We start from the raw sequence: 15200 nt of genomic DNA, 5'->3' as shown, positions 1-15200 counted from the left end.
TAAAAGGGGGTTAAGATAGAGGCTAACAAGAGAAATAACGGAATATCGCTTAGGGCCTATACCCGGATAGAAACTTCGTTACGAGTTGCCAATCAAAATAACGTATGGCGGCAAGATGCTACCCAATTGGTAGACAGACGGAAAACAAGTAGGAGGCGGGAAAAAGAAGTAAGAAAGGGCGCCGTTAGGCGAGCAGCTATAAAAGGGTTGGTAACCCCCCCCTCGAGGCTTTTTTCGAGGAGTAGGCTCTTTTGGGTTTTGGGGAAGACGTTGAGATAGCCAAGGAGGCTAGAGGCCTTTTGCCAGAAGAGAAGAAACGTTTGAATAGTCGTGGTTTTCTAGTGGATTTCACGGTGTTCCTGAGTGGAGAGATATGGCTTATATCCTCATGCCACAATAAGGAATCGAAGGTGAGCGGGAAAGCTGTTCCCGTATTCCTATGTAGAGAGCGAAATATGCCATAGAGTCATAGGAAACTGTGAAGATATCGATGTCCTCTTTTCGGATAGTACAGCCGACCGTGCAGATGTTTATATAGCCTGAATTGCAAGAAGTTATGCAAGCAAGTTCGTTCAGTAGAAGATAAAGGCCCGTAAGCGAAGCTAAAGAAAGGTATTGTGAATTTTGTCTTATGTTAACTAGAAGTTGTTTGTGATAGGTACCATTGTCATAATACGGAACTGTTAAAGTGATTAGGGAGAAATTATAATAGGACTTTAGAATTTGATAGAGAGTGTTAAAAGAAAGCTAGCTAGTGTTGATAATTTGTGAATAATTAATTATCCTAAGAATCTTGAGTGCCTACTACATTGTAAAAGGAAAGTTATTGACATAGTTGTGTGTTAATGAAGTAAATGGTTTTGTTGATATTGAGTTAGATTAGTGTGAATTGAGTAATCAAGTAGCCTGAGGAATTTGAATGCCTAGTGTGATGTGTAGAGAATCGGGATTGCCTTAAGTATGTGCTAGAGTAGTTAATGATTTTGTTAGTGTACTTGAAGTTGAATAATCTAATAATGTGTGGTGATCTAATCTTTTTATGTTAAGTGAATTCATGTTTTTGTATGAAATTTTGTGGCGGCATGATCATAGTAACTTTTGTCGAATCATAGCCCAACTACTTGTATTAAGCTAATTTTTGTGTGTAAGTAATTTAGTTGAGTATTTTGATATGTACCATGTTTAGAGAAATAATAAACCTTTTGTTTAATGATAAAAAAAAAGTTGTCTGATATTGCTAATCCAATGCACCGCTTAGAAACATTCGAGCCTAACCACGCGGGGAATTAATGTTAAGAAACGGGAAGTTTAAGGAATTAATGTTGAGTAACAAGAAATAGTGTCACGACTGCAATAGTTACACGTTCAGATATTTGAGTTCCTTTCTCTGTTTATGTATAAAATATCTTAAACTAAATATCCCAAAGGGCGCAGTTAAAATACAAATACTAGGGATACTACGGGGAACAATAATTCAGATATTAGTAGAAATTTTGGTGATGTTTTGAAAGTAGAAGTTAGGAGAATATAGACGAAGGCAGTTTGTAAGACAAACAAAATCGTAAGATAGGGACATAACAGGGGGCCTTGTTTAACTGGGTGACGCCCCAGCCGGCATGAAATTTTGTCATGTTGTACCATCATTTTTTATTTTGGTTTACCCAATAAGAATACAATTTGGTCGGCTAAATCCCAAATTGCCAACCAATCCTCGTTCGTTCAGTATCCAGGTAGATACCCAACAGGGTGCACCACGAGAAGGTGAGGATTGGACGTTAGGTCAGAAGCTCTGGTCGGTTCTCTGCATTCCTTTAAAGGCTATGTGGAGGTCTCCTCTCAGTTATACAGCTTTGACCCTTGATGATGAAAGTTTATTTTTCACTTGGTTAGAGTATAATAAATTTAGTTTAATCCTTTATCCAAGTGTGAGCAAACAAAGTTTGCACCTGAAAGTATCTTCAGGACTGGGGTAAGGTGGTACAACACCAGGACAACTCGTTGCAAAGGTGGAGCAAGATACCAACCCTCCTGTCTCAGTATTTCCTATAATGCAAAACACATCTCCTTGCGGATATGTCTAATGTTATGCATTAAGGGATTGCATAGCATCACACTTGGATAAAGGATTAAACTAAATTTATTATACTCTAACCAAGTGAAAAATAAACTTTCAGCATCTTTCTCTAAATCCAGAGTAATTTATTAAAAAAGGGTGGCACACCATTTGGTAACTCCTATAGGTAGAGATGACTAGCTAATGCTTCTGCCGGGTATCTCAACTTGGGCCTGGCTCCCACTGAAGAGACCTCAATAAAGGTTGAAACTAGTCTGGGTAGTGGCCCTTCCCTTACCTGGCTTGCTCCACCTGGTGTTGTACCACCTTACCCCAGTCCTGAAGATACTTTCAGGCGCAAACTTTGTTTGCTCACACTTGGATAAAGGATTAAACTAAATTTATTAAGCTTTGACCCTTAAGCACACCCCTATATTGGAAAATCACTGACATGATGTAACAGAGAGAACACAAGCATAAATGCCACCTTCGAATGAAAAAGAGCCTCTGTGGCTCAGTCAGTAATGATGAAGCCCTTTGGTTCAAAAGACCTGGGTTTCATTTCTGTCTAAGATGTGAGGAACTTTTATCTGGTACTCTTTCAACTAAAGGTAGCCAGTCTCATACGGAGGTGGGGTTTTTTTTCCTCCCAGAAACTCTGGTTTTTTTGTTACCCAGAGCAGGAAAACCAGCCCCATGAACACACATGGATTACAGTCAGAAAATACTGCCCTTAGGGGATGCAGCAAGGAGTGATGACCTGGCTGCATTAATTAGCTGTTAGCCCCCCTCAGTAGGGGGGACAGAAATCAACCTATATTAGCTGTTAGCCCCCCTCAGTAGGGGGGGGTGCAGAAATCAACCCGTCCTAGGTTGGATAGATGAGGGGATATGATGATGATGAATGAAAAAGAATGAAAAATGTGCAAACGAAGCTAAGTTTTCTTACCTGTTACAATCGAAATTATCACAGATAAGAAGCTCTCCAGCTTGACCACAAATCACACAATAAGCCTGAAAAAAACAAAACTAGTATCAAATTATTTATTATGTTAGAATCATTAAAATCATTATACTGGAATCATAATAATTAAAAAAGGAGAATTAAAAAAAAAAAAGAAGCATTCATGGTGACAAGAAATTTGTTAATTAACATCCAAAGTGCTAATGTGCTAGTAAATTTCAAATCTTCTCTTAAGTCTTAAAAAAAGTATCTCAATAAAATAAAAAATTCATTATTTCAATGTATATTAGTACAAATAGATAAATTCAATTAAATGAGTGTAACCATTTTGTTTTCAATGTGATCAAAGAGTAATATGCAATTCAAATACTGTATAAAATTTACTAAAATAATTAAGAAGCATATATGTTTATTGTCTGCACGGTTAGCTTAGTGGCTATGTGCTTCGCAACCATATGCCTGGGGAAGGAGTGTCCTAGGTTCAATTCCTGTCGACAACGTGAGGAGCTCAAGGATCTTCCTCAGCCATAGCCAAGTTAGCCGGTCTTGGGCAGCAGGGTTTTTCCTGCTGCCCATGCAAGAAAAACCTGCAAGCAGGCAAACCGGCCCCGTGAACACACAGGCCAGTCAGAGGATACCTCCAGGAATAAGGAGTAACCAACCTATTCCATAGGATTTCAGTTCCTACATGGTAAAAAGTATAGGTCTACGCATGAGCGTAAAATTAGGATAGGATAGGATATGTTTATTACAAATAAATAAAGAACAATATTTAAGCACCAGAGCACTAAGATGCAAAAATTCCATAGCACAGCAGCAGCAACATATTACAGTATTTGATTGCAAATCTGGATCTAAATTCCATGAAGAATATAAAAACATTTATAAGGACTTTCAACTGAAGGTTAGTGTTAGCTGGACTTATATGAAAGTAGCACACGATTTTTCTTCCTGCAAACTTGGATTGTCAATTCCCAAACAGATAACGTTTCTTCGAGACAGTTTTTGAAGTGGTGGTGGATGATTTCATTGTATGTGTTAGACCACCACTACTCTGATGAGTGAAGACTTGAAACAATTTCATTTAAAAAGATTATCTCATGATAGAAAAGAGACTGCCAGCTATCTGATGATAGTCAATTATTGTAATTATTCCAGCATCTCACTTTTCTTCTGTTTAATTTATATACACATAATACAGCTAAGGTTTGAGATGACCCAGTCATTTGCTTATGAGAATGCTAAATTGGAAAGAGAAATAGATGCAAGCATTGATGTGCAATGTTACAAGAGAATACTTATCAAGGGAGAGTGTACCAACAGCACTGAACGATTGAATCCCTTCCAACTACTAACCATGCTCAAACTTGCTTAACTTTTTGCGTGAGCTATTAGTAGCAGAGGCTCTACCAATCGACCACCCTTTGGTTTACACTTTACAATATAAATTATAATTTACAATAGGAAATGGAAATTATATACAATGAATACTTACATTAGAACCATCATCTCCATATGCAAACATTGTTTCTACAATATCATCTTTACAATCTTTACAAAGGCCTCCCTCAATCAGAGGATGTGGTACTACTATCTCAACAGAAGCTGAATCACATGCAATGCAGATATCTAAAATAATAAAAATAATAAAGCTATATTTAAAACAATTTTTATTTTGTCATTTTTTAGCTATCATTCAAATTTCAATGGCTTTTTTCCCCTACTGCCTACTTTCAAAGCTATTTCAAGACTACAATTATTCTAATAATTTCAAATAATTAAACTCCAAACACTAAAAAGTCTGAAAACTGTCATGGTGGCTAATTGGATTGTCTAGCAAATGAGTCCACTCTAAAAGCAAGTTTTTGAAACTTTCTTTACGCAAGTGTTCCATAAGATAATCACTTTTTTTTTTTTTTTTTTTTTGGTGAGACCTTAATCTTCCTTCAGAGATTCACTGTTTAATAGAGATGGCATGTTCTGCAAGTCCCAACTGTTCCAGCTTGTGGAATCTAATGTAATTGAGAAGTTCATCATAACAAATCACTGATCTGTGTGTTTGGCCAAAATATGATAATCTATATTGGCAGCAATTTGACATATTCCAGAGTGGGCTAAAGGTGGAAGTTTAGCTTTTGCAGAGCCTTAAAAAAAGTAGAAATCGTGTTAATTGATTACCTCTTGGGAGGTCAACATGGAAACCCAATAAATGATTAATGACTTTGTTGACATAAGACTTGTTAAAGACATTAAAAAGGAAGATGGACCTGATATAATTTATTTCCTGGGACAGCAGCATTTCAGTAAAGCACAGAGTGAGCTTGATATACCAGTCTTTATGGTGCCAGATTATTGACAAGGATGATGATGTGAAAAAAAGCATGAATGTGAAGTCCAGTATGGGCTTTCTTTCTAAAAATGGCAAAGTGAAGGCTACCATCTGGTTGACAAAAAGAAGATCTTGAAAGGCAATTCAATTAACTTCTACCTCAAAAGTGAACTGGATGCAATGGTGGATTCTGTTGATTTTTTTGTGATGAAATCTTGAATTTCTGCAAGGAAACCATGCCAAACTGTAAGGATATCATCCACATATCTGTACCATACAGACAGGTTAGGAAAGATGCTCCAAAACTATCCTACAGTGGGAAATTCAAAAATCGAACATTCCTTCATTGTTTCTATATCAAGAAAATATGCAGCACATTTCAGAGAAAAAAAATCAGGAAATTAGACATATAATACATCCTTTTGGGAGATACCATTTTAAGGAACAACGAAATGTATTTAGTTGTGCCTTGAAATGTATTCTATTGATTATAAGACATAACACAAAACCTGAATGCATCACAAAACATGCCTTGTAATGCATTCTGGTCTTCTTTTAAATAAAGAAATATATTTATTTTTTTGCAATTTTTTTAAATTTATATATCAGAATACAGTGTAAAGAATAACATCTTTACAAGAAGAAGGGAGACAAAAAGAGAGAATAACCGAAGCATTGAAGAAAAATGCTACAGTCATGGCAAGTAACGACACATTTCTTCAATGGTCATGGCCGTAAACCATTTGGAAAGCATGTAAGCTGATATGTTTATAAATCTTGCAAAGAGAGGAATGATGAGTTTCAAATAAAAAGTGTGTAACCAGGAGAAAGGGAAATGGGGAAAAAAATTGAAGGGTTCCTCTTTGCAGTCAATAAATTCCTGTCAATTTATTGAAAGGCAGTGGATACTGTGATCTTTGGATGCTCCATTCAAATGAAACAAAAATGATAGGAACAAAAACATTGTGAGACATATATTTAAAAGAAAGAAAGAAAAAAAGAAAGAAATCAGAAATAAAAGAAACAGAACAAAGAAAATGTAAGTTATATAAAGGATTTGCAGGAATTATACATAAAGTATGCATAATGGCAACATGAAAAAGTACAAATCCAAACATAATGGGAAACATAAGGAAGAACTAGTAGAATATGAAATTATAAAAATGAAAATCCAAAATCATCATCAAACTCCTGATCAGTATACCCTTGAGGGGAGGGGGGGGGTGACACACCAGCTATTATGATAGTGTTACATGTTAACTTCCTATGAACAATTTTCCTCCAATTAATCTGTTAGCTGTCACGACTCCAACATTATCAAATATTATATTTCTTTCTTCTAAAGCACTTCTTACTGTATCCATCCACACAGATCTTGGTCTTCTTCTAGAAGGATCAATATCTGTATGGATCTTGTGCCAGAAAAACCATCCTGGCAATAAACACGTTTTGAAAGGCTTTTGTCTCCCATTCTGTTTAAGTGACTATATCACTTGGGACTAGATCTGTTCATAAATACTGAATGCTAAAAGCATCAAGTTTTTTCCTAATATATTCAAATTTTAATTATACTGCCATCAATGTCATATGTTCCCTCTCCTAATCTTTCTCAGAGCCTTATATGTGTGGTCTCTGTTCTTTGATCAAGTGTTCTATTTCTAATCCAGCTATCAGAATCATCATCATCATCATCAAATTCCTGCCATGTACCCTCAAGGGGTGTACAGGATATGACAGTAATACATGAAAAAATTACATCATTACTAACTTCCTATCTACAATTTTCCTCCAAATCAGTCTGTTACTTGTCAAGACTCCAACATTATCAGATCTTATATTTCTATCATCTAAGGCACTTTGTACCGTATCAATCCACCTATATCTTGATCTTCCTCTGGGTCGTTTTCCTGCCAACCTGGCAGAGAACACTTGTTTTGCTAATCTTTCCTCTCCCATTCTATTTAAGTGACCATACCATCTGAGATTAGCTCTGCTAACGCATTCCTGGATGCTGACAATGTCAAGTTCTTTCCTAATATCCTCATTTTTAATATGATATTGCCATTGATGCAATCTGTTCACGCCTCTAATCTTTCTCAGGACTCTCATATCTGCGGTCTCCAGTCTTTGGTCAAGTGTTTTACTTCTGACCCAGCTCTCAGATCCATAAGTTAAAATTGGTTTGAACACAGTCTTGTATACAGCTAATTTAGTGTTCCGACTAATTTCTTTCTTATTCCATATGAATTTATTCAATTGACTTCCCACGATACCAGCTTTGCTGATTCTGTTGTCTATTTCTATATTTAGTTTACTATCTTCAGTAAAAATTGTGCCTAAGTAGCTGAAATGTTTTACTTGTTCCACAGGTTCTCCATTCACAACACATTTGACATTTTCAATGATTCTGCCTATTTTCATTGTCTTTGTCTTTTTATTGCTGACCTTCATACCATATCTATTACAACAGCTATTCAATTTAGTCAGAGAATCTTGCAGACTTGTAGCGGATTTATTTAGAAGTATAACATCATCGGCATAAAGCAAAGAGCTGACATTAACATCTCCAATTTTGATATCAGGTTTAATACCACATTCCTTCATAATGTGATCCATATAGATAATGAATAACAGAGGGGATAATGTACATCCTTGTCTCACACCAGATTTAACATTAAACCATCTTCCTGTACTTCCTTCAATTCTAACTGCTGACTCACAACTCAAATAAAGACTAAGTATTGCTTGATATAATGCCCCATTGACACCATATAACTGCAGCGTATTGAATAGCTTCTCTCTTGGCACCTTGTCATATGCCTTTTCCAAATCGACAAAACTTAAATACAGATCTTTGTTATATTCCCATGCTTTCTCGACTATTTGTCGTAAAGTGAAGATCTGATCCTGACAGCCTCTATTTGGCCTGAATCCAGCTTGTTCTTCACCAAGCTTTTCTTCCACAATTCTTCTCAACCGTTTCTCAAGTATACTTGCATAGATCTTGCCAGGAACACTCAGTAGGGAAATACCTCTGTAATTCTCACATTCAGTTTTATTTCCCTTTTTATATATGGGTACTATGAGAGCTCTACTCCAATCATCGGGAATTCGTCCCTCTGTCCAGGCTTTCTGAACTATGCAGTGCAGCCACTGTAAGACTCTTATACCACCATACTTCAGCATTTCTGGTCGAATATCATCTACTCCTGCTGCCTTTCCACATTTCAAGCCTTTGATGGCTTTTTCTACTTCAAGTATGGATATGTATTCCTGACTGCATGCCTGGTCAGTGTTTTTTATCACTGTGCTGTCATCACTGCTTGTTTCATTTAGCAGTTTTTCAAAGTAATTACTCCATACTTCAAGGATATCTTTTTCTCCTGTTTTCATTTCACCTTTATCATCTCTAATTCCTTTTACAGCACTCTTTCCTCCATTCCTAAGCTTCTTCAACAACCTCCAGAATATTTTGCCACCTTCTTGATATTTATTTTCTATATTCTTGACAAAGTCCTCCCATGACTTTTGTTTAGCTAGTTTTACACACTGTTTAGCTTTCTTACATTTGTCTCTGTATTCTGTAAGAGTAAAAGCTGACTTATTTGCCAGAAACTTTTGATATGCTTTCTTCTTTTCCTTCACTGCCTCTTTAACTTCCTGTGTCCACCAGGGAGTTCTGATTTTTTTATCCTTGCACACAACCTCACCACATGCCTCTCTGGCAGAATCAATCAATGTTTCCTTCAGAGTTTGCCACTGAATCTCCAAGGTTTGATTCCTCTTCTCAAACTCTTTCATTTTCTTTTCAATAATATTTCTGTATTTTAGTCTACAGTTCACATCTGAGAGCTGCTCAACTTTTATTCGCTTTAAAACTTTCTTACATGTTATTCTTTTCAATATGAAATTCAATTTTATCCTGCTCAAGACTAAATAGTGATCACTTCCAATTTCAAATCCTCTGTACACTCTGGTGTCCTGCACCAGGGAGAAAACATCACTATCAACAATAACATAGTCAATGAGACTTTTCTTATTCCTAGCCTCTTCTCTCCATGTGAATTTGTGCACATTTTTATGTTGGAACATGGTGTTAGTAATAACCAGTCCATGTCCTGAGCAGAAATCCAACAGATATTTGCCATTATTATTAGCTTTGCTCTTTTCTCCAAATTTTCCCAAAATATTTTTGTATGTCTCACAATAATTTCTACTCTACTATTTAGATCCCCAACAAGGACCAACTTTTCCTTTTTCATTGTGTCAGTTGCTTTTTCTAAAGCCTCAAAAAATTCCTCCACTTCAACCTTAGTAGAACCTTCTGTGGGACCATAGGCACAAATAAGTCTCATTGTCCAGTTCCCCATTCTCATATTTGCCCACATTACTCTACTTGAGACTGACTGCCATTCAAGAAGATTAGCCTCGTATTTTGTGTTGAATACTATGGCTACTCCTTCTTTTCCTTGATTTTCATTGCCTGAATATAACATTTTGTATTTATTGCTCAGAAAGATCTCACCAGTTTTGGTCTTTTTTGTTTCAGTCACCCCTATTATGTCGATCTGGTATCTAATTCCTCAGCTAGCTCCATTTCTTTGCCATTCAGGCTTCTTACATTGATAGTACCGATCTTTAACTCTGGTGATGTTGAGTTGGGGTTTGTTTTCAGATTTGTTCCAGTAGCTGACTTTTCGCTGTTCGCCCTGGTTCCCTGGCGAAAACAATGGGGGCCTTGTTTAACCGGGCGACGCCCCAGCCGGCATGAAATTTTGTCATGTTGTACCATCATTTTTTATTTTGGTTTAACCAATAAGAATACAATTTGGTCGGCTAAATCCCAAATTGCCAGCCCATCCTCGTTCATTCAGTATCAAAGTAGATACCCAACAGGGTGCACCACGAGAAGGTGAGGATTGAACATTAGGTCAGAAGCCCTGGTCGGTTCTCCGCATTCCTTTAAAGGCTATGTGGAGGTCTCCTCTCAGTTATACAGCTTTGACCCTTAAGCACCCCCATGCTACAATTGGTTTATACACTGTATTGTATACAGTAGGATTTTGACTAATTTCTCTCTAACTTCATATAAATTTATTCATCTGACTTTCTATACCAGCTTTGACAATTCTGTTGTCTATTCCATATTTAATTTGCTATTTTCACTAAAAAGCATGCCTAAATGGCCTGAAATGCTTTACTTGTTCTCTCCATTCAGGATGCAGTTGATGTTTTCAATGTTTCTGGCTATTTTCATTGTTGTCTTTTTATGGCCAATTTTCATACCAAATTTATAACAGCAGTTATTCGATTTAGTCAGCAAATCCTGCAGACTTATACTGGCTTTATTTAGAAGTATAACATCATCTACATAAAGTAAAAAGCTGAGATTAATATATCCAATTTTGATATCAGGTTTAATACAACTTTTCTTCATAATATGATCTATACAGATAATGAATAACAGTGGAGATAATGTGCACTATAGCCTTACACCTGATTTAACAAACCATCTTCCTGTACCTCCTTCAATTCTAACTCTAACTTACAACTCAAATAAAGACTAAGTATTGCTTGATATAATATCCAATTTACATCATATAACTGTAGCATTTTGAACAGCTTTTCTCTTAACACCTTGCGATATGCCTATTTTCAGATCTACAAACCTTAAATACAGATCTGTGTTATATATTACTATGTTTGTTTTATCACTATTTGTCTTAAAGTAAAAATCTGATGCTGATGATTTCTAATTGGCCTAAACCCAGCTTGATGTTCTCCAAGCTTCCCCTCCACAATTTTCCTTACCCTTTTCTTGAAGTATACTTACATAAATCTTACCAGGAATGGGGAAAAGAAATGAAGGGTTCCTCTTTGCAGTCAATAAATTCCTGTCAATTTATTGAGAGGCAGTGGATACTGTGATCTTTGAATGTTCCATTCAAATGAAACAAAAGAAATGGTGGGAACAAAAACATAGTGGGGAAGTTTTTTTTTTTTTTTTTTTAGTGTCGCCGATACTTTATAGTTTACTATATTCGGCAAGAAACTCTCTGATTCCGATCTTTGAGTTTCTTATTCGGTTTTAAAACTATGCGGGATTTAATATCCCCTTAATTTAAGTAATAGTGGGGAAGTTTTTCTGCAATTCTCATATGAAGGTTTTTTTTTTAAAATAGATGGCGACTATAAGAGTTCTACTCCAATTATCTGGAATCCAACTCCCTCTAATCAGGCCTTCTGAATTATGCAATGTATGCACTGTGAAACTTTTATACCTGCATATTTGAGCATTTATGATCAAATACCATCTACTCCAACTGCCCTTCCACATCTCAGGTTTTGATAGCATTTTCTACTACAAGTATGGAAATGTATTTGATTGCATTCCTATTGAGTAGTTTCTACCACCATGCTGTTAGTGTTAGTGTTTGTTTAATTTAGCAATCTTTAAAAATAATAATTATCTTCAGCTTCCATGTCACCTTTATTACCTGTGATTCCTTTTATTGATTTCATTATCTTTGATTCCTTTTACCTTCATTTTGCTTTTTTCAGTAGCCTCCAGAATATTTTGCCATCTTCCTAATATTTATTTTCTATGTTCTTATCAAAGCCCACCCCTGACTTTTCTTTAGCTAGTTTTACATGATGCTTCACTTTCTTATATTTTTCTCTGTATTCTCTCAGGGAACAAGTTAACATATTTGTCAGGAATTTTAGATGCATTTTCTTCTTTTTCTTGATTGCCTCTTTAACTTCCTGAGTCCACCATGAAGTTATGATTTTTCTACCCTTGCAGAAACCTCACCGCATGATTCTCTGGCTGAATCAATCAATCAATGTTTTCTTTGGTGCCTGCTAATGAATCACCAAAATTAATGTTGAAATTTTGAAATGTTATATAAGCTTAAATTAATAGTAAATAAGCAAAGTGGATATTAGATCCAGCATTATTTCAAAGTCGAATGTAGAAACTATGAAAGTTTCGTGATTTGACCAGAGAGCTTGCAGGAATACATTCCTCGGCATTCACAAATTGCCTTAGTGTGGACTACTTAAAAGACATAGGCATTGTCCAAGTGTCTATATATTCGCCTTTTATTAGTCCATTTTGATAAAGTTTCAGTGGCCTGACAGCTGTTTCGAACTGGTTGGTTCTCTTCAGAGACCAGGCAAAAGCCTTAAGAGAGCAAAAACTCTTGTTGTACTAAGGAACTTGAAATGTCAAACAAATGTATTTTTTTAAGCAAACTCTCAGTCGGTTTTCTGCCTGGTCTCTAAAAAGAACCAACCAGTTCAAAACAGCTGTCAGTTCAGTGAAACCTCATCAACATGGACTAATAAAAGGCAAATATATAGATGCTTGGGCAGCACCTATGTCTTTTAAGTAGTCCACACTAAGGCAATTCATGAATACAGAGAACTGTATTCCTGCAAGCTCTCTAGTCAACTCACGAAACTTTCATAGTTTCTACATTAGGTTTTGAAATAATGCTGAATCTAATATCCACTTTGCTTATGCAAAGCATTGCTGAAATGAAGCCTTTTGGCTCTTTATTTTAGTAATTAAATTAATATCACTAACCTGAAATTTTCATAATAAAGTAAATATATTCATTCCATACCATTAAAATCAAAAAATAACATGAAAACTTCAGCAGTAAGTCCACTTTATAATGGTCATTCCCAATTACAAAGATGAAGATCATTAGCCTGCATTTAGCCAGTCTGAGAAGGAGAGGAAAAGTAACTGACATAGTGGTCTGTGAATGTCAGCTTTCTAACTGGACATAGACCTAACATAGCATAAATTGATATTGTTCTCTTAGAAGTGTAAATTAAAGAAATATTGCACAACTTACAGTACTTTTTTAATTTGAAGTTTAAGTTAAAGTTATAAAATCCACATTTTGTGTTTGAAGTATTCTTTATCCATAAGGTAAAAAATTCTAAATTTTTGATTTAGTATTGCTGATTTTAATGGTAAATGGTTTGTTTTCCTAGATATAAAATGAATAATGATTGAGGTTGAGGTGTTGGATATGAGGAGTAAGTGAGCAAAGAAGTTGGCAGTAGTAATAATAATAATATTTGTATGGTGTTTTCACCCCTTACTCCCCCATCCCTTGGGGGGGGCAAGAGCTGGATTTCAAGAAGGTTCTAGGATGAATAAGGAGAAAAAGAAATGGCTCAAGGAATGTATGGAAAAGTCACATCTAATAAGTGTCATCAGTGAAACTTGTTAAAGATTCAGGAATGAGCTGTTATGTTTGTATATAAATACTAGAAGTATAAGAAACAAGGCAAATGCAAAGAAATTGTTGGAATAAGTGAGATATGGTTGCATGAGGATGACATCTTGACAGGAATAGAAATGGAAGGGTATGATGTATTTCGTGAAGATAGAAAAGGTAAAAGAGGAGATAAAGTGCTATTGTTGATAGAAAAAGAGTTATGTCCACACATGGTAAAGATGCAAGAAGGAAATACTGGCAGTGATTCTGAGGCCATATGCCATAAGATAGAGGTGAATAGAATGAAATACCAAGTCGGATGTTGCTATAGGCCTGGTAATGTGGATGGTAGTTACCATGAAATGTACAATCAAATTAGCCAAGCAAATAAAAAAAGAGTGATCATTATGGGTGATTTTAATTATAGCAATATAGTCTGGGATGATGAGATAGCAACTGGATAAGAAAACAAGTTATTTGAGTTAATGAAGGACAACTACCATGGGGGCAGTATGTAACAGAGGGAGCATGAGGATTTAAGGTCTTGAATTTGATGATCTCATCAGAGGATGTCATTATAAATGAGGTATCAAATCACCCTCTGGCTGGTGACCATGAGGGGATTACCTGGGTAGTTGTCAGCAGTGTGAGGACTTCTGTGAGGAAAGGATATATGTGGAACTAAACTACAAAGCTGGTGATTATGAGAAGCTCAGGAGACAGCTTAGCAGGTGTAGCATGGAATGAGAAGGGAGTTGGGTGGAAAGGAGATCAATGCTGCTTGGATAATATTCAAGAACTATCTAGTAGAAGCAATGTCTAAATGTATTCCAAGGATCAGAAGGTTAAATAAGGTTGGTGTGAAATGGATGAATGGAAAGATTAAGCATGTGATACTGAAGAAAAAGGCATTATGGAGGCAACATAAGATGAGTGGTAATAATCAATTCCATGAGGATTCCAAAGAACAGGCATGGATGGTGACATGGTTAGTAAGGGTAACAAAAATGCAGTATAAGTGGCAGTTAGCTAATGAAGCCAAAAACAATCCTAGAAAGTTCTTTTGATATGTAGCCAGAAAAAAAAAAGAATGATCATGGAAGGATGACATTGATTGGAGAAAATGGTATAAGAACAACTGCTTCAGAGGATACAGTTCAGATATTTAATGAGCAGCTCATAAAGATCTTTCCATCTTGTGAATGTAACATCATGGAGAGATTGAGAGCAGTGGTTCATTAGGAGGAGAGACTGACTGTAAGTGAGCAACAGGTATGTGGGGAATTGAACAAACTTGATCTGAATAATACTGTGGGACTTGATATACCACCACGTATTTTGAAGGAATGTGGCAGGGAGTTGATATCTGGCTTGACATATTTGCTTAATATGAGTGTTACACTGGGTAAAGTTCAAAAGGAGTGGAAGGAAGGCAAGATTGTGTCACTTCATAAGGAAGGTGATAGAACACAAGCATCAAATTACAGGCCTATCTGTGGTTGTTGTGGTTAAAGTGTTTGAGAGGGTAGTGAAAATAGAATTGGGTTGACAACAATGGTGTTATCTTTGATGGGTCATGTTTTAGTAATCAATTCACTTATTACAATAAGGTGA

General features: G+C 36.0%; 1 protein-coding gene across 5 annotated transcripts in view; it reads right to left on the bottom strand.

Annotated features, from left to right (window-relative positions):
* Window positions 1-15200, bottom strand: part of LOC150100806 (DNA (cytosine-5)-methyltransferase 3A-like) — a 745691-nt gene that overhangs the window by 327282 nt on the left and 403209 nt on the right. For all 5 annotated transcript variants that reach the window (XM_090401182.1, XM_090401184.1, XM_090401186.1 and 2 more), the window contains 2 exons: window positions 4513-4646; window positions 3003-3067 (listed from right to left, as the gene is read on the bottom strand). In XM_090401182.1, the coding sequence (XP_090257308.1) occupies window positions 3003-3067; window positions 4513-4646 (199 nt within the window). The remainder of the gene's footprint in view (window positions 1-3002; window positions 3068-4512; window positions 4647-15200) is intronic.

This window comes from Typopeltis vanoorti, chromosome 12 (assembly GCF_054136105.1).
Source record: "Typopeltis vanoorti isolate ZY-2024b chromosome 12, IOZ_Tvanoo_1.0, whole genome shotgun sequence".
Taxonomy (NCBI): domain Eukaryota; kingdom Metazoa; phylum Arthropoda; class Arachnida; order Uropygi; family Thelyphonidae; genus Typopeltis; species Typopeltis vanoorti.
This window is presented reverse-complemented; position numbering and strand designations above follow the sequence as displayed.